Consider the following 23631-nt stretch of genomic DNA (forward strand, 5'->3'; position numbering starts at 1 on the left):
CTGTATGACACAATTCCAGTCAAAGGCCTCCAGTCCGAAAAACAGCGCTGTACCACAATCCTCCATCTCCTATCTTCGAAATGTGGAGGTGCCGGTAATGGACTGGGGTGGACAAAGTTTAAAACATCACATAACACCAAGTTATAGACCAACAGGTTTATTTGGAAGTGCTGCTCCTTCATCAGGTAGCTGTGGAGTAGGATCATAAGACAGAATTTATAGCAAAAGATCACAGTGTCATGCGTGCAACTGAGCAGTTTTGTAGAACCTTACCTGTAACTGTCAATAATACAAATATCTCAGCAAGGGGCCCAGCAATCTCTTCCATACTTGCCCACAAAGTTCTGGATACACCTGATCAGGTCCCAGGGATTTATCTATCTTTGTGCTTTAAGACATCCAGCACCATCTCTTTTGTAATATGGGCACTTTTCAAGACATCACTATTTATTTCCCCAAGTTCCCTAGCTTCCATGTCCTTCTCCATAGAAATACTGACAGGAAACATTTGTTTAGTATCTCAACCATCTCCTGTGGTTTCCACAGACTGCCACGCTGATCTTTAAGAACTCCTATTCTCTCCCCAGTTACTTTTTGCCCTTAATGTATTTGTAGAATCTCTTTGGATTCTCCTTAACCTGATTTGCCAAAGCTATCTCATGTTCCTTTTTTTGCCCTGCTGATTTTCTTTTTAAGTATACTGCTCCTGACCTTATACACCTCTAGGGATTTACTCAATCCCAGTTGTCTATACCTGATATATGTCGCCTACTTTTTCTTGACCAGAGCCTCTAGTCATCCAACATTCTTTACACCTACCAGCCGTGACCTTTGCACCAACAGGAACATACTGTGTCTGAACACACATTTCATTTTTGAAGGTTTTCCACTTTCTAAACATCCCTTTACCTAGAAACAGCCTCTCCCAATCAACTTTTGAAAATTCCTGCTTCGTACTGTTAAAGTTGTCTTCATGGTTTTACTTGAAGGGAAAAGAACCGACTTACTCTTTTGCAGCCACTTATTATGGCTCTCCATTTTGTTCATTTGCAACGAGTACAAACAAAAATGTTTATATGATATTTGTCCGTTTACTCGATAGAATGACTCTAGTATTTAGTCTCAAACCTTTGAATGAGGGTAACTGCATAAAAGATGACCAGACTCTTGTTTATTCCTCAGTTTTTTTTCCATAAAAGAGAAATATTTTGATTTTACAGTACTTTACCTAGCTCTCTTTACATTTTGTGATCTGTATGCGTTCTCTGACTTTAACATGCTTTTGAGTTATAACATTTGAGTTATTTACAGGTTTTGATTATTTCCATTAGCTTGCTTTGCTCGCATCGATTAACTGTTATTAGTTTTGTCACTTAATCTTTTGAAGTTTTCAAAGTGTTCTCAGCTTTGCATTTAATGTATGTTAGCTGTTCTTAGTTTGGTGAAAGTACTAATTGAGTATACTGTTCACATGGTGATTCCTGACACTCAGGAGAAAAGGCCAGAGAATCAAAAATGTGCAGGTTAGGTGAATTGGCCAGGCTAAATTGCCCGTAGTGTTATGTGAAAGGGTAAGTGTAGGGAAATGGGTCTGTGTGGGTTGCGCTTCGATGGATCGGTGTGGACTTGTTGGGCCGAAGGGCGTGTTTCCACACTAAGTAATCTAACCTAGTAGACAATGAGCAATTGCTGAAGATCACATTAATATGGAATTGATAGGAAAGCAGATAGCTGGAACGGTGATGACATTTGACATAAATATGAAAAAATATGGCAAGTAGAAGTTTTCAAGTATATAAGTTTGTAAGTTCCAGTTGATCTCCATTGGCAACTCAGTTGTTTTAGGGTCAAATTGCTGAAAGCTTAAATTACAATCTATAGTGTGATAAAAGGTGTACATAGTTTTTTGTCTTATTTTTTAGAGAGTTTGGATGTTAAACTAGTGGCAGATGAAGGTAGTTTTTTTTATATTTAATAATAAGAATAAGTTTAATAATTATCTTGGTTGATATTTTCCGAACCATGATTTTAATCTAGCATGTGTTAAAAGAACAGATAACTGAAAGCCTCCTGTAATGTTAATGGACGTTTGATTGATTTATATTACGAAGTTTATGACAAAAGAGAAACATTAGCCTAGCTGAAGTGAGGATGTCTTTTTTTTACAAAAAAACTTAGTTAATAGTTTTGAATTAATTTCAAAAGAGGCCTGATTGAAGTTGGATGCACAAATACCTTCTCCTAGAAGAAGACATTTGTTCAGACCATTAAGGGAATACGTTTGCTGAGTGTAAGGTTTCAGTTTGTGAAAACTTCCAGTCCAGGATTGTTTAGTTAGAAATTTGCACTATGTCAGTATAAGGACTCTTCTTTTTTTTAGTCTAAAAGAGGCTTTGCCACATATTTGAATGAAACTAAAAAGTAACAGTTAAGTCAACCTACAAGGTTGAAAGAAGAAGAAAGTTTCTCTGGATTTTAGTAGGGGAATTTTGCTTTACTGAGTACTTGAAATCTTTTAAACTGCATTGTATGCGTATAGCTGGATTGTTTTATCAATAAAATTTTGTTTTATTGCTATTAACCCAAGTCTAAAATCTGGTGTGAAAGACTGCCATGTTGAATTACTGACAAGGAACGAATTGTGATCTGTCAAGCTAGATTTCGTTCTGTGATTTGACTTGTTCAATAGTAACATCAGCAGGCATCTTTGAGGAGATAATTGAGATCTGAGTAACTGCTGTATATTTCCGAGGTATTGGCCTTTTAATGCTGCTTTGAACTGAGGTCCTGCCTGTTTGCTCAGGTGGAATTAAAAGATTCTGTGACGGTGAGGTTGTAGCTAATTTTTTCTTCCTTGAACAATGCCATGAAAAAATATCTGGCTATTTGTCTCATTCACTATTTGATTCAAAATGGAAATGATTTAGTTCAGCGTTTTGTTGACAAGATCATATTCAGTCAGCAAACAAATGCAAAACTGTCAAAAACTGGTTGGAAACTTTTTGCGCAATTAATACTTATTGAAGGGAGAAGGAACTTTCCTTCCATGGGATCCTATCACATTCTTAGACTGTCTGCAGCACTTAAAGCCAACTATTTATTTTTGAACTGTAATTTCTTTCACATTTTAAAAAGTAGCAGTTCTTTTTTGAAAATTTCTCAAGCAGTGAAAATGCAGTTTTTCCTCACTAGCACCCTCAAGTATGAGGTAATTTGTTTGAAAACCTTCAGGATTGGATGTGAAATTGTTCATTTTGGAAGGAATAACAAAAGAGCAGAATATCAAATGGAGAAAATCTGCAGAAAGCTGCAACACAAAGTGACTTGCAAGTACTTGGACACAAAACACCAAAAGCTAGGACACAGTGGAGCTGGTTGGGCCGTAGGGCCTGTTTCCACACTATAGGGAATCTAATCTAATCTAATCTCTCGTGCATCTTTTCGTGTGCTCCCTTATACATGTTCTCTTTCTTTTGTATGGCCTCCGCCTTGCACACCTCTTGTGAGTGTTTCTGTCCCAGCTACTCCCCCTGTGCCCTCCCTCATTTTTGTGCCCCGGTTGAAGCACCCATGATTTGTTCCTGTCATCACAAGCTTAAATTTCTGAGGAAATAACTACCTCCTGAATCTCCGAAATCTGTCCACCCACCACAAGGCACAAGTCAGGAGTGTGATGGAATATTCTGCACTTGATTAGAGCATTCTGAGACAGAGCAGCTCACATGATTGATACCCCATTGACTAACTTAAACTTTAAATCCCACCAACATGTACAGACATTTCAACTATATTAAAAGATCATTCAGCCCAACAAGCCTTTGTCTTTTAGAATTGAATTTTCCCTCTTTTTCAACATAATCCCATCTATATATCTCCAGGTTGAGAGATTTGTTAGAGGTGCACAAAATCATGTGGGGTCTGGATAGTGTCAATAGGGAAGAACTATAAGGGTTGAGGAAAAGAGGATATAGACTTAAGGTGATGAACAAAAGAAGCAGCAGAGACATCAAGGAAAGCTTCTTTCCTGCAGTGAGTGGCTGGGATCTAGGATACATTGCCTGAGATGTGATGGGGGGAGGTTCAATCAAGGCATTTTAGTGGGAATGTTGTAATCATCAAAAAGGAGAACTATGTAGGAGAACAGGGGAGGAACAGTGTCTGAATGGTCTCTTCCTCTGAGATATCCATTCTGTGATGTGAAATTTCACTATCTAATAAACCCCTCATTTTCTGCTTCAGTGATTCCTCTTAGTCTTGCCGAACTTTGTCTTTTAGTTAAACATTCCTAATTGAGCTAAAGTCTGGAATTTGTGACAAAATGTATTCTCTTGTACATTTTAAATTTGGCAGTCTGCTCCATCCTAATGAAATGTTGTTCTTCTAACATGCATTTGTTTTCTTGTAGCTATGCATTTGGAGTCTTGCTTTACATCACAGCAAAGTTCAGTTCCCACTCTTTCTGCTGGCATGGATATAACAAACCCAGATGTTGTGCGGTTACTTAAAAAGGTGAATTTAATGATTGTTAATAAATTTGTAATATTTCTAGCTTTTTAATTGTAGTCAATCTTTTGTAAATCTTATTTAAAATTTAAAACTTCAACATTGTTTACAGTTTCGCCTTCTTAATGAGTTTCAGAAGGAAGTTCCATCCTTTTGGATACGCCATCCAGAGAAGTATGTTTTTCTATCTTGAAATTTTATGAATTGGAAATAGTAGACTTGTTTTACATTGTAACTAAAGTCTTAATTATTTACTTTTTATTGTTTGTCATGTTGGTTAGCAGGATACTTACATCTGAAAAATTCACATTACAAAATTTATGACAAATAAGAAATCTTGAAATACTCTGCTTCTGAAGTTTATTCTGGAAAAATCAAATATATCGCTTCACTTGTCACCTTAAAAAGTAGCATGAATATTTCTCTGTTGCATAGCTATGTGATTTACAGCTAAGATTTTGCTATAACATTAATAACAGTTGTAAATCTCTGATTTTCAATTTTCTCAAGGTTTATGGAGGAGATAGTGGAGAGCACTCTATCATTGCTGTCAGTAACTCATGAACAGAGTTTCAGAGCTGAATCCTCGCACCGTGTACTGAAACCTGTCTATTTTCTGGCATTGTTGGATACTAAAGCCTCCTGGTTCAATAAGTGGATGGTAAAAAAAATTAATATAAAAGAAATGTAATGATGACAAGCAAGGAATCTTAAAACAGCAGTAATAATTCCACTGTATGATTGACCATTGACCAGCGAATAGAGTCATGAAATTTTGTCTTTCAATCTTGGGATGATAGTTTTTAATGTAAATTTTAATCCAGTATTGGTTACTGTTGTCCAAGTGCTGTCCAAAATTCAAGTCACTTTTGTTTCCTGCTTCACTAAGGACTGTAGTCCAGCTCTGGATGCACTTTAAGAACTCTGACCCATTTTAATCCCAGATATTATTTATTTCTGTTTACTTTATGATGGTTGCAACTATGCTATGACAAATGTTTTAAATTGTATATGAGTCTTATTCTTGATTTTTCTTTCACACTACTCAGTAGTTTATTTCTTAATTTCATCGCCTGTGCTCTGACCGAAGGTATGTCTTTTGTCATTGTCTGCTGAAGTTTCTCCTAAGCCATGCTGCTTGTCGGTTTCTGTCAATCATCATTTTTCATCATCTTCCATTCTCAGTGGCAGGTCAAAGAGGCAGATTCTAAAACTACCTGAATTGGATCATGAATCAAGCCAGTCCTGCTGTTAATCTGAACAGAGCTAACATTAGCAAAAATTGGAAAATGTGTTCTCAGAATAGTATTACACAGAGGCAAAAAGAATCAAGCCTAACATAAACCAAAGAAAGATAAATGAACTCTCTCAAAGAAGTTTTTAAGGAGAACCAGAAAAGAACTGGGGCAGCTGGAGATGTTTAGGCAAATATTCTCATTAGATGATGTTCATAAAGTCTCAGGTTATTTTCATCTTCATTTAATGAAAAATTCAAGCCTGAAGAAATAGAACAAGAGTAAAAAGATATAGAGATCAAGATCTGTTGGTTGTGACAAAGTACCAAATGGAAAAAGTTTGAAAGGCTGTATTGCTGCATGAAGAGGGTGAGAGAGGGAGATAGAAATTATGGGCTCAAAACTGAAGCAGTAGCTAAAATTCATTTACAAATGGAACATAAGTGATTCAAATGAAGAACAGGCTTCCCAGGACACTTTGATATCCAGAAACTTGTACAAGTTCTGAACAATACTGCTTTATAGCATTGTGTTGTTATAAATCTATCGGAAAGGGGTTCAGATTTTCACATGACTAGCAGATGTTTGAATTTTATTTCAATGTCTAACTGAAGTTCTCAGCCAATATCTGTTTTCTCACTCACTCCTTTGTGCTTTCTTGCAACCTGACTGCTTTCAAATGTAGAATTCAGTTAATTCCACTTGAGAACCAGTATCGGCACAAACATTCAGTAAATTAAGTGAAAGACAATGTTTAAAAAATATCAATTTGAAGAATATTGCGACTAGCTAACAGTTAATTAATGCAGTAAGTAATTTGTTAAAGAAGCTTAGGATGTTCCTGTGATTAGATTACTGAGCTTGCAGGTCAATTGAAATCTTTTCCTGGAAAATAATTTATGATGCAAGAATCTAAATATATATTCAGAAAACTGTCTTGTTTTTATTTGGTCCAAGTCTTAATTTTAAATTGCCTTTGAAAATTCTTAAGAGTTGTTTTGGTTTAAAAAAAATAGTTGTTACAATATTGGAATACCTATTCAGGTTATTTGGTTGATTTTATGGGTAACATCATAGATTTTTAAAAACATACTTTAAGCATTTTGACTCAGAAATATGAGATGTTCAATTCCTCTGTACTGATGTACTCTCTTGCTGAAGTAAACATTGATCAAAATTATCTGGACTTTTTGTTGAAAGTGTTATTCTGGTAATCACTTGTGCTGAAATCCTAATGTGTCCTTCTGTCAAATTAATATTTAATTATTTCAATACTTTCCTTGCTAAATTCCTGCCTTCCTCTATAAATTCCATTTCATCTGAATTGTGTTCTGTGTTACCCCAATTCTTATTCACTCTTACCTTAATTAGCTTATTGCTGTCCAATGCAAATTGAATAAAAGTGACAGTAGCAATGTGGATACGGAATTGCCTGAGGAATAAGAGAGAAAGTAATAATTAATGAATATTGGTCAGACTGGAACAAAGTTTGAAATGGAGTCCTCAAGGGTTCATTTCAGGACTCTTGCTTTTCCTGATATTTTAATTATCTAAATTTTAGTAGTGCAAGGGAAGTGTCCAGTTTTGCAAATGATATAAAATTTAGATGCATTAAAAACCATTGTAAAACTACATTTGTTGTGGGGTGCAGATAGACAGAAGTTGAATTTCAATGCAGAGATGTGAGGCAATGCATTTTAATAGAACATCAGGATACAGGTTAGTTAAGGGTGCTACTCTAGAAGGTGCGGAGAAAATTTCTTGTGTATATGCTCAAGTCATTTAGGGTGGCAATACAGGTATGATGAACAGGTAATAAATTGTGTGGCATTATTATTGTGTTGTAGAGTACAAGAACAAGGAGATTATGCTGAACTTGTATAAAGTAGTAGTTAGTCCCCAGCTGGAATATTGTATGAGGTTGTCAGTGCTACGGTTTAAGAAGGGAGAGAGTTCAGAAGAGGTTTTATGAGAATGGTTCTAGGATTGAGACTGAGTAATGATGATCGATTGGAGAAGCTCAGACTTCTCAGTGGAGAGGAGAATGGTAAAGGATTTTTCAAAATCATGAGGGAGTAAGGTAGTAAATAGGGAAAAACTAGAAAGGTTCAGGAGCTAGAAAGGATAGGTATAAGGCAATTTGTAAAATATGCAATGTGCGAACAAACTTTTACATACAGTCATTTGAATCGAGAACACACTGCCTGGAAGCTTGGTGCATCCAGATTCAGTTGAGACGCACAGAAGAATGTTAGATGATTGTTTGAAAGAAATATATTCTGGGTTATCTGTCAAGGCAGGGGAATAACACTAGAATATAATGCTCATTTAGATATCCATTGTGGATGTGATGGGCCGAACTGCCTCCTTCTGTACCATAGTAATTCTGTCACTGACTCTATCTCATGTCTTTACATATTCTACTCCTCAGCCCTATAATTTTTCCCAAGTGCATTTCTACAATACTTTCAGTACTTTTTTTTTGCCATTCTCTCCTGTCGTTGAAGGCAGATCCTTCAGCTGGATAGGTTCTGATCTTTAAAATTTGCTCTATTGACAACAGCGTCTTCTATTTTAAGCACCTTTTATGATATTTGTCAAAACCCATTTCTTAATTCATTTCACCTAATAACTCTGAAACAAAAATAGAAAGTGCTGAAGAAATTCAGCATGTCTGGCAGCATCTGTGGGAAGAAAGCAGAGTTGACATTTGAATCCAGTGACTCATCATCAGAATTGATCAGACCTCCTCGTACCTGTGTCTACCTAGCATGGAGCTCATGTATTGCCCATCTCTGATGCACATTGGAAGGACTTTATGTCAAGTGCAGGTTAAAATTTTAGGTTTTGTTGTGACACTTGCATGTAGATAGAAAATTACACATTTTATAGTGATTGCACATAAGTCATATAAAGTCACTGAAAATTTCAGCTGCAAAATGGCCTGAAAAGGAAGTCCTGATGTTCTTCAATTGCTGGTTGCAAAGGCCCTGTTCATTGCCATTTTAAATGAAATGGGGTATTCAGATGTTGATGTCAATCCAGTGGGAATATTAAAGGCTCCAATGTTAGTGTCCTCTCTCTGGCCAATGTCTGAGCATTGAAACTGGTTATGGCCATTTGGCTGTCCAGGGGAGACCACACCATCTACATGCCTGAGGCATGACTTCCAAAACAAGCTTTCTGCTTCAAGCTTTGTCATGGCAATTGGTTATTAGGGGGTCAGAGAATCCTCAAAGGATATTGTTAAAGCCTGCCAGAAAACAATGCAACATGTCCACTGATTCTTAGGAATCTTTTGCCCAAGACTGCTCAAACTGGAGGTGAAGCATCGGCAAAGGTGTCAAATGATTTTAGCAACTTTGACAAATCAAGGTGGAGGCCAAGCAAACAGGAGAAGGAGCATATGAAAATCCAAGCATCCCATCCATTTGCCTTTTCAAACATCCCCTGACCCAGTAGCAGAACTGAAGGCATTGTTGATGATAGTATGATATGATTGCCAATAGTGATTAATGGGGTCCCTGCCAATCATGTCATCTGTAAATGACCTGGATGAGGGAACAAAATGCAACATTTCTGTGTTTGCTGACTATTCACTGGGCGTGATTTGAGAGTTGTGAGGAGGATTCAAGAAGGCTTCAAGGCGATTTTACTCACATTGAATGGGCAAATACTTGGTAAAGGAGATCAAAGTCGAAAGTGTATTGCTGGAAAAGCATGGTAGGTCAGGCCGCATCCGAGGAGTAGGAGAATCAACGTTTCGGGCCGGAGCCCTTCATCAGGAGCAAATACTTGGTTAATGCAAGGCATGGTGGATAAATTTGAAGTTATATACTTTGGTGTGAAAAACAAAAAGGCAAAGTGTTATTTATATAGTGATATATGGGAAATGTGTACAATAGGACAGACTAGATCCAGGAAGGATGTTTTCCCTGGTTGGGGAGTCTAGAACTTGGGGTCAAAGTCTCAGGATATGAGGTAGGCTATGTAGGACTGAGGTGAGGGGCAACCTTCTTCATTCAAAGAGTAGTGATCATATGGAATTCTCGACCATAGAAGGTTGTGAAAGCCAAGCCATTGAGTATTGATGAATTTGAAAATGTTTAGATATTAAAGACATCAAGGGTTATGGGGAGAAAGCAGGAATATGGTATTGAGATAGAGCATCCACTGATCATATTGAATGGTGGAGCAGGTTCAAAGGTCCAAACTGCCTATTACAGTTCCTAGATTCTATGTTTCTAATATCCATACTTAATCCTTGTCAGATTGTAAATCCACCCTCATGATTCACCTTGCATTTTCCAAATTGCATGTGCAGATTGTGTAATATTATGCATGTATAGGTAAAGCTGGGAATGTACTGTAGCATTATCATATTAATATTAGGATAAAAGCCAGTGTCAAAGTCCAGTTATTAATATGTAATGAGAAGAAACATCATGGGCTCAGAAGTTTGCTTGGAGTAGTGGAAGTCAACTGTATAATTCCTTGTTGTTTGACATAAAAAGTTACTTTTTGTTACTGCTTATCCTAATACCCTAATACTGTATTTACATAAAATAATTCACAACAAAGCATATTTCTCATCTCCAAAGTAATTTGTGATCAGCTATAAGATCTTTAAGGAGATTCATACGATTTGTTTCTTTTTCATAGCATGGTTACTACAGCAGAACGGTGGTTCTTAGACTCCTTGAAAATAAATACAAGTCTTTGGTAAGTGTTCCAGAATTACTGAACATTTGAAGTATAAAATGTTCTATTTTTGAATGGTGATGTTGTTTAGTTCGTCTTTGTTTCTTGAAGTTATGCAATGATCAGAAGCATTTTTTTAATGCAACAAATAAAAAAGGTTTTCAATTATGTTGTATTATGCTAAAGGAATGCTCTAAGGGAGGCTTAAAATGAATGTTCTTCTAAGAACTTCCAGTTGATGATAACTGAAATCAAAATTTACCTCCATAAACGTTCTCTTCTTGCATTCCAATGACTATTGCACTCTAAATTGAGCATAGAACCTAATGGAAGACTGCAGTATCATGATACTCAGGACAAGAAAGATGCAAGAAATAATATCAATAAATAGAAATGAAAAAGAAAGTGAAAGTAAGGAAGCACATGTTTTAAATAGTGAATTATTCAGAAAGTGGAGAAATTGGATGAGGTTTTTCTATTAATCTTAGAATGGGCATATCATAGAATCCCTGCAGTGCAGAAAGAGGTCATTCGGCCCATTGTGTCTGCGCCGGCCCTCCGAAGAGCATTCCAATCAGACCTACCACTCCCTCTCTCACCCCATTTCCATAATCCCACATTTACCATAGCTGGCCCAACTAGCCTGCACATCCCTGGACACTACTGGACAACTTAACATAGCCACTGCACCTAACTTGCCTATCTTTGGACTGTCGGAGAAAACTGGAGCACCCAGAGGAAACCCACACGAGCACAAAGAGAACTTGCTGCTGGGCTATGGAGCTGGCATTGGGGGTCCAGGTTAGATTCTCCGCCAGGTGTACACCAAGAGATTTGGTGCTCTTTGCTATCTCCACAGGGGAGCCCTCAATGTTCAGCGGAGAGTGGTTGCTGCATGCCTTCCTGAACTCAACAACCATCTCTTTCGTCTTGTCCACATTCAGAGACAGGTTGTTGGCTCTGCACCAGTCCGTTAGCTGCTGCACCTGTTATAGGGAAAATATTAATAAGCTGGAGAGGGTTCAGAAGAGATTTACCAGGATATTGCTAGGAATGGAGGGTTTGAGTTACAAGGAGAGGCTGGATATGCTGGGGCTTTTTTCATTGGGGGCATAGGAGGTTGAGGGATGACCTTAGAGGTTTATAAAATCATGAGCGGTCTGGATAAGGTGAATGGCAGGTGTTGTTTTTTCCCTAGGATGAGGAATTTCAAGACTAGGGTGCATATTTTTAAAGTGAGAGAAGAAAGATTTTTAAAAATGAGAGGGGCAACTTTTCCACAGCGAATAGTTCATGTGTAGAATTAACTTCCAGAGGAAGTAGTGGATGCAGGTATAGTTACAATGTTTAAAAGGTGTTTAGATAAGTACATGAATAAGAACGGTTTGGAGGGATATGGGTCAAGACCAAGAAGGTGGGCCTAGTTTAGTTTGGGATTATGATCGATATGGACTGGTTGAAAGGGTCAATTTCTAAGCTGTGTGAATCTAATAACTGTAACTGACTGGAACAACTTAAGATTCAAGATTAGATCTGGAGTGAAAGTGTCAGGATATTGTCAGGCCCACACAGTCTTTGATGTATCAACTGCTCTCATCAGTTTCTTAATACTTGTAGGGGTGAATTAAATTGACTGAAGGCTGGTGAGGACCTGATGCTGCTAGCCTTCTGAATATTTCTAGCATATTCTGGACCCAGCCATCATTTGAAGATAGGGATGTTCTTGGAGTCTTCTCTTGACATTATCTGTCTAATTACTCACACTATGTACAGCTGTAGTGACAGCTTTGATCTGATCGATTGTGGTGCAATTGCTTAAGCTGGTCTCTCAGTTGCTGCTTACGCTGTGTAGAATGCATATATTATGTTCCTCAAGCATCTCAGCAGTGATCATGTAAATCAACTTTGCTAGTATGATATCATATTCACATGCCAGTTACTCAGTTTCCAAAGCAGATTTGGTTTACAATTTGAAGGTGGTACTGGTTTCAAGAAGGAGGATGAAGTATTTTGTGGACAATCTGTACATTTCATTGAAATTTAGACTTGAGAGCAACTTGCCACAACTGCAGCATGTGGCAGCACCTTATCCGACAAGCCACAACACAATTAGAAGCTGACCATATCAATCCAGCTGTGCAGAAGTGACAAAAGCAAAATGAGAGGAGACCTGGTTTGAAATATCTCTTTCCTCAAGATAATGCATATACTCTCTGCTAAAGACTTTGGTTCCAGAATGAATGTGCTGAATCATTTGAGGATGCAGAAATCATGCAATCTGGTTGACATCAGTTTTGTGTTGTACCATCAATAGATTAACACCTCATTCTTGGATATGCCAAATGCTACTTCTGTGTATTTGAATAGTTAAGAGCTGGCATGGTCGCTCAGTGGTTAGCGCTGCTGTCTCACAGTGCCATGGACCTGGGTTCAATTCCAGCCTCCAGGCGATTGTCTGTCTGGAGTTTGCACATTCTCCTCGTGTCTGCATGGGTTTCTTCTGGGTGATCTGATTTCCTCCCACAATCCAAAAGATGTGCGGGTTAGGTGAATTGGCTGTGCTAAAGTGCCTTTAATGTTCAGGGATGTGTGGGTTAGGTGCATTTGTCAGGGATAAATATAGGAAAGGGAAATGGGGTTGGGTGGGTTACTTTTCGGAGTGTTGGTGTGGACTTGTTGGGCCGAAGGGCCTTTTCAACACTGTAGGGATTCTATTGCCTCTGAGAAATGGGGCCTATCAATTTTGAACCAAGACTTATCCATTTTAGGACTGAGGATGTATCAGCAAAGTATGGGATATTGTATAACATTAGTTTAAAATACCAAGGTTAATGTGGCAGTTTAGAGATTACATTTTGTGAGGCGTACCTATTCATTAAACCATAAAGATGTGACAACCATCTTTGAGGAGTAAATTGTTGGATTTAGATAGAAACTTAGAAGCATATGTAGACATGCGGCCCTTTGTACCTGCTCCGTCATTCAATATGCTTATGGCTCAGTACCCTGCTCCTGCTTTCTCACATACTCTTTGATCCCTTTAACTTTAAGCAAACATTCAATATTTTAGATTTAATTGCTTCCTGTGGCAGAGAATTCCACAGGCTCACCATTCTGAATGAAGAAATTTTTCCCATCTCTGTCCTAAATGGTTACCCCTTTGCTTAGACTGTGATCCCTCATTTTGAACTTTCTAGTCATTGGGCGCATCCCTCCTACATTTTTCCCTGCCTAGTCCTGTGAGAATTTTATATGTTTCTATGGTCCAGTGAATATAGACTTAACCAATCCAGTCTCTCTTCATACATCAAACTTGCCACCCTTGGTAATTATTTGGTAAATTTTCATTCCACTCTGTCCATAGCCAAAATACTCCTGGAAGTTATGGGTATATTTTTTTGACAGGTTTGTTTTTTAACATTGTATTACATGTTTTCTTGGGTTGTGAAGAAATGTCAAGAATGTTGAAGAAATTCTCTCATTTTATGCAATGTTATTGCAAAGGAATATTTGCATAAACGAGTGCTGAGTAACGTAAACAGTTGGAAAGTAGAAACTAGAAACCTGATAAAGGCCTTTGTTCATTACAGATAAATATGAAAACACTATTGCACAGTGATCTCCATTTTGTTTTCAAAAAGCTGAAAATAGTTATAGAATTCTTTTGTAACACGATTTTGAACAAGAGATCAAATTTGTAAACATCTTCGAAAACCTCGGTGTGGTTTCATTCCTTTAATTAATGTAAGAATCTTAATTTTTAAATAAATTGTACCATGTGAAGTATTCTAGGGAAATTTCAATAAAGTGTCAGGAAAAAATTCACATGTTTATTTTCAAAAATTGTTAAGAATGAAGAAATATGTGGTTGCAATTCTAATAATATTTGTTTTATAATTGGCATTATAAAACCAAATATCCTCATGGAAGATTGAATATTTGGAAGGCAGATTTCCCACAAGAACTGAAAGATATTTTAAGATAATTTACTTAGACCACCTATTTAAAAATGATACATAATCTAAATAGATAGGAAAAAATACATATGACCACTGATGGGCAAGGACAGTTTACTGGTCCCAGAGTAGACAAACAAATGTAGAAGCAAAGGATATTGATTTCCATTGTTGATTACTCAAAGCTTTACTGATGCCAGATCAGAAATAAGGAGTGGCTGAAAATGAAAGTGACTGTGTTTCTAGCCTATTGCTAACAACAGTCACCTCTCATTGTTCGTAATTTCCTTGGATCAGTCAAGTTGTCAGGTAGCTCTTTATCTTCTCCCAAGGGAGGGCTGGTGGTGGCAATTTATTCTGTTTTTTTTTCCAGCCATCTAGACCTAGCCAAAGCATTTGTTCGAAGGCATGATGGGTAACCTTTAAATGCTCCCCTCTGTCAAAAGTGTATGAATTCCCCAAAATATTAGGCTGGTGCCAGCATGGTCCACCTTCGGAAGCCTTCTTCCATTCAAAGCATCCGTTGAGAGTCTGTGTTTATGCACATCTTATTCTGACAGGTTTATGCAAATTATTTATTCAAATATCCATTGTCAAGGGATAGATATTCAAGGTAATCCATTCCATTGATAGTCCATTATTCATTCTATGGATAATTCTTGTACTTTAGCCTTGATTCATCTTCAGGTTGTTGGTTTATGTATGGATCGTGAGGTCACCCCTCACACCCTTATTAGGACTAGCGATTGCTTCTTTCAGTGCTTGTGCGAAAGATATGTCCTTGACCAAAATTACAGCCTTGGCTGCCTTGTGTTTGTCAGCTGAGTAATCTGGTGTGGAGGTTTTATCAGAGAGAACTATTACTATAATATTCAATAAATCTCATAGGAATTTATAAAATTATCCTACAGTTGAATGTTTACATTATTGCTGTTTGATTAATAATTGTGGAGGCAGGTTCAATCAAGCCATTCAAGAGGCAATTAGATTATTATTTGGAAAGAAAAATGTTCAGGATTACAGTGAGAATTCAGGGGAATAGCACTTGGCTCTCTGAATGAGCAATTCACCGAGGCAGACATGCTGGTCTGTAATGATTTTGTGATAAATCTGTAGATAGCCAAGGAGAAAAAATTCAATGTTGATTTGGTAAGAGGAAATGAAGTGTCATAACAATGTTTAAAACTTGCATTATATATTTTTGTACAGATAACGGCTGCAGTTCGTCAATGCTTAGATTACTATGATTCAAAAAATGTAGAGGATGATGATACTGACAATTTATGTACCATGCGGTATCACAGAAGTAAGTAGATTGGTTAGTTACAATCACATATTGACAGTAAAGTTTTGAAAGTGATGAAATATAACATTTGTGTCTAATGTTATCAACAGTCATGATTATTAAGCTGGTTAAAGACTGTTTGTTTTATATTGGACTAATTTGTCAAACTGATGTTGAGAAAACTTGTTTTCTCTTGTGCACAGGGTGTTTTATAGTTTTAATTTTTCTTTTCTTTCTAAAGCCAATGGTCGGAGAACATATTATACAGGACATGAATTGCAATATATTTACTTTGTACATTCACTTTGTCTTCTGGGAAGATTGTTGATGTACACGGATGGTAGAAAACTCTTTCCTATAAAGGTGAAAAACAGGAAAGGTAATAAATTCAGAAATTAGTTACTAAAATTTAAATTGTAAAGTATAATCTGTTTTTTTTTTCTGAGCTGTTTCAGCATACCTGCAGTTTTGTGCTTTTAATGTGTATATTCAATGATTTGTATCTTAAGTTTCAGACATAGGCTGTCACGGTGGCTCAGTGGTTAGCACTGCTGCTTCACAGCTCTTCAGAAGGGGGGGGGGAAGGGAGGGGGGGGAAGCGGGGTTGTTGAGGTGGTGGTGGTGGTGTGGGGGACAGTTTGTGTGTAGCGATCATAATTCTATTGGTTTCACTATGGTTGTAGTTGTGGAATAAAGGTAAGCCTTCTATAAAAGTTAAAGTTTTTAATTGGAGTAAGGCAAACTTTAATGATATAGACAAGAAGTTTCAAAAGTTGACTGAACTAGACTGTTCACAGGTAAAAGGAAGTCTGACAAGTGGGAGGTGTTCAAGAGCGTGAAGATGATTAAAGGCATTTTGTTCCTGTTAGAGTGAAGGGCAAGGTTGGTAAGATTAAGGAACAATGGATGAATAAAGATATTGAAGTTCTAGTCAAGAATAAAAGATCATTTAATTTTAGATATAGACAACTTGATTCAATTGAATCTTTTAATCAATATAAAGAGTGTAGGGACATTCTTAAAGAAATCAGGAAGGCAAAAAGGGTATATGAGAGAGCATTGGCAGATAAGGCTACAATAATCCAAAGACATTCTCCAAATACATTAGGAGCATGAGAGTAACTAGAGAGAGGATAGGACCTCTTAAAGATCAAGAAGGTTGTCTTTGTGGAAAGCCAGGAGGTGGGAAAGATATTAAATGAATATTTTGCATTAGCTTTTGCTGTGGAGAAGGAAATGGAGTCTAAAGACAGCAGAGAAGTAAATTTTGTATTTAAAAACAGCTAATATTACAGAATTAGTTTAAAAATCATACAACACCAGGTTTTAGTCCAACAAGTTTATTTGAAAGCACTAGCTTACGGATTGTTGCTCCTTCATCAGGTAGGTATGGATTATAAGACCATAAAACAGAACTTTTAGCAAAAGATTACAGTGTCATGCAACTGAAATGGTAAGTTGAACAAATCTAGCTTGTTGTTAAGTCTTTCATCTTTTAGAATGGGTTGCAGGTTTCAGTTCATTAATATGTAAATCCCAGAACTACTTTTAAGTCACACTCTCGAGATGACTTATGTCACTTTTTTTTATATAAAACCTTCTAAGCTCAGACAATGCATTAAAGTTGTGAGATTGAAGTCTGTCTGTATCTCAATCTTGGGCCAGACTTGTTCTATTTCCAAAGTGGAATTTACAAAATATTATACAGATTGATTGCCTGCAGATTGTGCATTTTCTGAGCAAAATAGAATATATTTGCAAATATAATTCTGCAAATACAAATTCACCCCATAGACTTGTGTGTGTGTGTGTGTGTGTGTGTGTGTGTACACGTGTATATACGTATGAGGGAGTGTATAGTCACCTGTAGTGGTACAGTCACCTGTAGTGTGACATAAACCCAAGGTTCTGGTTGAGGCCATCTTCATGGGTACCGACCCTGGCAATCAGCTTCTGCTTAGCCACTTTGCATTGTTGGCCATCCCGAAATCTGCTTTGAAAGATGGCCACCTGAAGATCCGAGGCTGAATGTCCCTGACCGCTGAAGTTTTCCCTGATTGGAAAGGAACACCCCTGCCTGGTGATTATTGTACTGTATCCATTCATTCGTTGTCGTAGCATCTGCTTGGTCTCACCAGTATACCATGCCTCAGGGTATCCTTGCCTGCAGCATATGAAATAGACAATGTTGACCAAGTCACATGAGTACCTGCCGCATACATGGTGTGTGGTGTCCCCACATGTAATGGTGGCGTCCTTGTCGACACTCTGACACATCTTGCAGTGGTTTCCATGATAGGGTTGGATGGTGTTGTGGTTGATGCTGCCCTGAAGGCAAGGCAGTTCGCTGTGAACAACAGTCTTTTTAAGGTTTGCTGGTGGTTTAAAGGCGAGAAGTGAAGGCATCTCGGTGAGGTGCTCATGTTGCAGGCTGCGATAAGCAGGGTGTAGTTTTTAGGCTCCCGGGAAGTACTGGACACTGTGCAACAATCGCCAGATTGCCCGGTCTTCGGGGTAACATTGACCACAACACAGTACAACCCTGTCATGGCAACCACTGCAAATGTGTCAGAGTGTCGACAAGGACACCACCATTACATGTGGGGACACCACCAACCATGTATGCGTCAGGTACTCAAGTGACTTGGCCAGCATTGTCTATCTCATACGCTGCAGGCAAGGATGCCCTGAGGCATGATCCTTTGGTGACACCAAGCAGATCTAAGACAATGAACAGATATAGTACAACAATCACCAGGCAGGAGTGTACCCTTCCAGTTAGAGGGCACTTCAGTAGTTGGACATTCAGCCTCTGATCTTCAGGTGACCATCCTCCAAAGCAGACTTTGGAATAGGCAACAATGCAAAATGGCTGAGCAGAGGCTGATAGCCAAGTTTGGAACGCATGAGAATGGCTTCAACCAGGACCTTGAGTTCATGACATACTACAGCTGGCCCCACTATGCAGTCTCTTACACACACGCAAGCACACACTCGCTCTCCCTGTGTGTCTCGCTCTCTCCCGGTGTGTCTCGCTCTCTCCCGGTGTGTCTCGCTCTCTCCCGGTGTGTCTCGCTCTCTCCCGGTGTGTCTCGCTCTCTCCCGGTGTGTCTCGCTCTCTCCCGGTGTGTCTCGCTCTCTCCCGGTGTGTCTCGCTCTCTCCCGGTGTGTCTCGCTCTCTCCCGGTGTGTCTCGCTCTCTCCCGGTGTGTCTCGCTCTCTCCCGGTGTGTCTCGCTCTCTCCCGGTGTGTCTCGCTCTCTCCCGGTGTGTCTCGCTCTCTCCCGGTGTGTCTCGCTCTCTCCCGGTGTGTCTCGCTCTCTCCCGGTGTGTCTCGCTCTCTCCCGGTGTGTCTCGCTCTCTCCCGGTGTGTCTCGCTCTCTCCCGGTGTGTCTCGCTCTCTCCCGGTGTGTCTCGCTCTCTCCCGGTGTGTCTCGCTCTCTCCCGGTGTGTCTCGCTCTCTCCCGGTGTGTCTCGCTCTCTCCCGGTGTGTCTCGCTCTCTCCCGGTGTGTCTCGCTCTCTCCCGGTGTGTCTCGCTCTCTCCCGGTGTGTCTCGCTCTCTCCCGGTGTGTCTCGCTCTCTCCCGGTGTGTCTCGCTCTCTCCCGGTGTGTCTCGCTCTCTCCCGGTGTGTCTCGCTCTCTCCCGGTGTGTCTCGCTCTCTCCCGGTGTGTCTCGCTCTCTCCCGGTGTGTCTCGCTCTCTCCCGGTGTGTCTCGCTCTCATTCTAAAAGATGAAAGACTTAACAATGACCTAGGTTTGTTCAATATATCATTTCAGTTGTATGACACTAATCTTTTGCTATTAATTCTGTGTCTTATTCTCTATAAGTACCTGATGAAGGAGCAGTGCTCCAAAAGCTAGTGCTTCCAAATAAACCTGTTGGACCATAACCTGGTGTTGTGTGATTTGTAACTTTGTCCACCCCTGTCCAACACCAATGACTCCACATCACATCATAGAAGAGGAAGTTCAGGAGGCCTTAAAGAATATGAAGGTGGATAAATCTCTGGGACCTGATGTAATGTATCCCAGAACATTGTGGGAGGTAAGGGAAGAAGTTGTGAGACACCTTGCAGTAATATTTGCGTCACCTATAACTATGGGTGAGGTGCCTGATGACTCAAGGGTGGCTAATGTTGTACCTTTGTTTAAGAAAGGTTGTAAGATGAAACTGGGGAACCATAGACCTGTGTGTCTGATTTCGGTTGTGGGTAAATTGTTGGATGTGATTATAAAAGATAGGACTTATGGACATTTAGAGAGGCAAAAATTGATTAGGGATAGTCAGCATGGTTTTGAGCATGGAAAATTGTGTCTCTCACACTTGATTGAGTTTTTTGCAGAAGTTACCAAAAAGATTGATAATGGCAATGCAGTAGACATTGTTTATTTGAACTTTAATAAGGCTTTTGGCAAGATTCCGTATGGTAGACTAATTTCTAAAGTTATGTCACATAGGACTCAGGGTGAGCTTTGATATTGGCTTAAAGACAGTAAACAGAGTTAACAGTGGAGGGTTCTTTCCGAACTAGAGGTCTGTGACCAATGGTGTTCCACAGGGATAGGTTCTGGGTCCTGCTTTGTTTGTCAAAGAACAAAAACAAAGATAATTATAGCACAGGGACAGGTCCTTCGGCCCTCCAAGCCAGCACCAGTTGAGATTCTCTATCTAAATCTGTTGCCTATTTTCTAAGGATATGTATCCACCTGCTCCCTGTCCATTCATGTATCTGTTTAGATACATCTTAAATGATGCCAATGTGCCCATCTCTACCACCCTCCAACGGCAATGCATTCCAGGCACCCACTATCCTCTGCGTAAAGAACTTTCCACGCATAGCTCCCTTAAACTTTTCCCCTCTCACTTTGAACTCATGACCCCTAGTAATTGAGTCCAGCACCTTGGAAAAAGCTTCTTGCTACCCACTGTATCTATACCTCATGATTTTGTAGGCCCCAATCAGGTCCCCCCCAACCTCTGTCTTTCTAATGAAAACAATCCTAATCTACCGAACCTCTCTTCATGAATAGTTCCCTCCATACCAGGCAACATCCTGGTGAACCTTCTTTCCACCCTCTCCAAAACATCCACATCCTTTGGTAACGTGGTGACCAGAACTGTATACAATGTTCCAAATGTGGCCGAGCCAAAGTCCGATACAGCTGTAACATGACCTTCCAACTATTGTACTTGACGTCCTGTCCAATGAAGGAAAGCATGCCGTATGCTGCCTTGACTGCTCTATCGACGTGCGTTGCCACTTTTAGGGTACAATGGACTTGAACACCTAGATCTTTCTATACGCCAATTTTCCCCAGGGGTTTTCCATTTACCGTATAGTTCGCTCTTGAATTGGATATTCAAAAATGCATCATCTCGTATTTGTCCAAATTGAATTCCATCTGCCATTTCTCCACCCAATACTCCAATTTATCTATACTCTGCTGCATTCTCTGACAGCCCACTTCACTATCTGCTACTCCACCAAGCGTAGTGTCATCTGCAATCATTTATATAAATGATTTGGATGAGAATATAGAAGGCATGGTTAGTAAGTTGCGGATGACCGAAAATTCGTGGCATAGACTGTGAAGAAGGTTTTCAAAGATTATGAAGGGATCTTGATCAAATGGGTCAATGGGCTGAAAAATGGCAGATGGAGTTCAATCTGAATAAATGAGGTATTGCATTTTGGAACAACAAACAAGGATAGGGCTTATACAATAATTCCTAGAACCTTGGGTAGTATTGTAGAACAGAGCGACCTAGGAGTACATGTGCATAATTCTTTGAAGTTTGCGTCATATATGGACAGGGTAGTTAAAAAGATATTTGGAACGCATGCCTTCATAGCTCAACTCTTTTGAGTACTGGAGTTGGAAAGTTACATTGAGGTTATACAGCACTTTAGTGTGGCCTGTTCCAGAACACACTTTCCTGTTCTAGTTGTGTTTTTATATAGGAAGGATATTATCAAGCTGGAGAAGGTTCAGAAGAGAGATTTATCAGGATGTTGTCAGGCATAGAAGTTTTGAGTTATTAAAGAAAGGCAAGAAAAGCTGTAACCTTTTTCACTGGAACATAGAAGGTTGAGAGCTGACCTGATAGACATTTATAAAATAATGAGAGGTATAGATAGAGTTAATAGTGGTCGTCTTTTCCCTAGGATGGGGGATTTCAAGACTAGTGGCACATTTTTAAGATAACAGGAAAGAGATTTAAAAAAAAGACATGAGAGGCAATTTTTTTTACCGAGGGTGGTTCACGTGTGCAATGAACTTTCTGAGGAAGTGGTTGATGTGAGTACAATTACAATGTTTATAAGCTACCTGGACAGGTACATGAATAAGAAAGGTTTGGAGGGAGATGGGCCAGGAGCAGGCAGTAAGACTAGGAATACGTTTGGCATGGACTGGTTGGACTGAAGGGTCTGTTTCTGTGCTATATGATCCTATGCTATAATTGGGACTTGAACTTGGCCTCCTCAACTGTATTTGCATACACACTGAGGTTGTCTAATCTTATCTTATAAAACAACCTTCTAATTCAAGATGTTCGAGTGTAGACCTTCTCTCAGCTGTCTCCACAAACTTTGCATCTTCCCTTAAATTTAGTGACCAGCATTGTGTACAGTGTTGAAGATGAAGTTTCTGAACAGTGCCCTATATAACTGAAACATAACATCCTTACTTTGGTATTCAATTTCCAATGATAATATTCCTCTATTTATCCTAATTGCTGGCAGTTCTGGATGTTATTTTTTGTGATTCATGGATGGGAGAACCCAGATTCCTCTGTTCATCGGAGTTCTGCAATCTGTCGCTATTTAAATAATTTTTCTTCATACTTCCTGCCAAAAAACAATTTCACAGTTTATCAAATAATAGTGCATTTGCCACGTTTTTGCACACTCACTTCATCTATGTCTTTTTTGCAACTTCTGTCTTCTTCACAACTTACTTTGCTATCTTTGTGTCATCAGTAAATTTGACAACGTACCTTCCATCCCTTCCTCTAAGTTTTAAATAGTTGAGTACCAACGTGTGGGCATCACTTCTTACAGTTTGCCAATCTGAAAAATACCTTATCTGCTTCCTGTTTGCCACCCATATTTTGTCCATGTCAATATTCTACCCCCATATACCATAAGCTTTTATTTTACGCAATTGTCTTCTGGAAATCTAAATAATGTACATCTGTTGATTTTCTTCTTTATCCAGAGCATGTGTTACTTCCTCAAAGAAATCCAGTAGATTGGTCAAGCATGATTCCCCTTTCTGCAAACCAAATTGAATCCACCTGATAATGTTGAACCTTTCTAAGTGTCTGGTTTAGCTTCTTTAGCAATAGCTTCTAACATTTTCGCTATGATAGATGTTAAGCTAACTGGCTGTAGTTTCCTGCTTTCTGTCTTGTATCCCATTATGAATAAAGGAATTAAAATCACTATCTTCTAACCTAATGGCACTATCCTTGAATCAAAGAAGGTTTGGAAACTTTGAACCCAACGCAACATTTCCTTAATTGCATTGTAAGTTCTACACTTTCTTTCTATAGGACCAACTCAACTTTGTTTACTTCTTTCTCCCTTAAAATATTTATAGGAACACTTAGTATCAATTTTTATTTCTGGCTAGCTTTCTCTTGTTTTCTAATTTTTCTCTACTTATTCTTTCGGACGTTGTGCTTTTTTAAATATATATTCTGGCCAATCTTTTTGACCTGTCATTTTCCTTTTGCACAATTTTAAATGCTTTTTCTTTTATACCATCTTTAACATTTCTAGATAACTATAGATGGTATGTCCTTCCTTTCAAAATTTATTACTTACTTGTATTTACTTATTTTCAATATTCTAAAATTTCCCCTTAAATGGCTGTTACTCCATCTCTATTGACCGATGCTTTAACATTCAATCCTATCATGGATGCTGCTGCCAAGGGAGGATTT

The 23631-nt window shown here is 38.8% G+C and overlaps 1 protein-coding gene across 4 annotated transcripts in view; it reads left to right on the forward strand.

Moving 5' to 3' along the window:
- Positions 1-23631, forward strand: part of tbc1d32 (TBC1 domain family, member 32) — a 245760-nt gene that overhangs the window by 62917 nt on the left and 159212 nt on the right. For all 4 annotated transcript variants that reach the window (XR_015753686.1, XM_043684303.2, XM_043684307.2 and 1 more), the window contains exons 8-13: positions 4406-4509; positions 4616-4677; positions 5014-5164; positions 10401-10460; positions 15605-15701; positions 15922-16059. Coding sequence is in view for 3 of the 4 variants with exons in the window: in XM_043684303.2 (XP_043540238.2) it covers positions 4406-4509; positions 4616-4677; positions 5014-5164; positions 10401-10460; positions 15605-15701; positions 15922-16059 (612 nt within the window). In the remaining variant the exon portion in view is untranslated. The remainder of the gene's footprint in view (positions 1-4405; positions 4510-4615; positions 4678-5013; positions 5165-10400; positions 10461-15604; positions 15702-15921; positions 16060-23631) is intronic.

The sequence above is a fragment of the Chiloscyllium plagiosum genome, unplaced genomic scaffold, assembly GCF_037043375.1.
Source record: "Chiloscyllium plagiosum isolate Xiang-an unplaced genomic scaffold, Cpla_swu_hap1 HiC_scaffold_3, whole genome shotgun sequence".
Taxonomy (NCBI): domain Eukaryota; kingdom Metazoa; phylum Chordata; class Chondrichthyes; order Orectolobiformes; family Hemiscylliidae; genus Chiloscyllium; species Chiloscyllium plagiosum.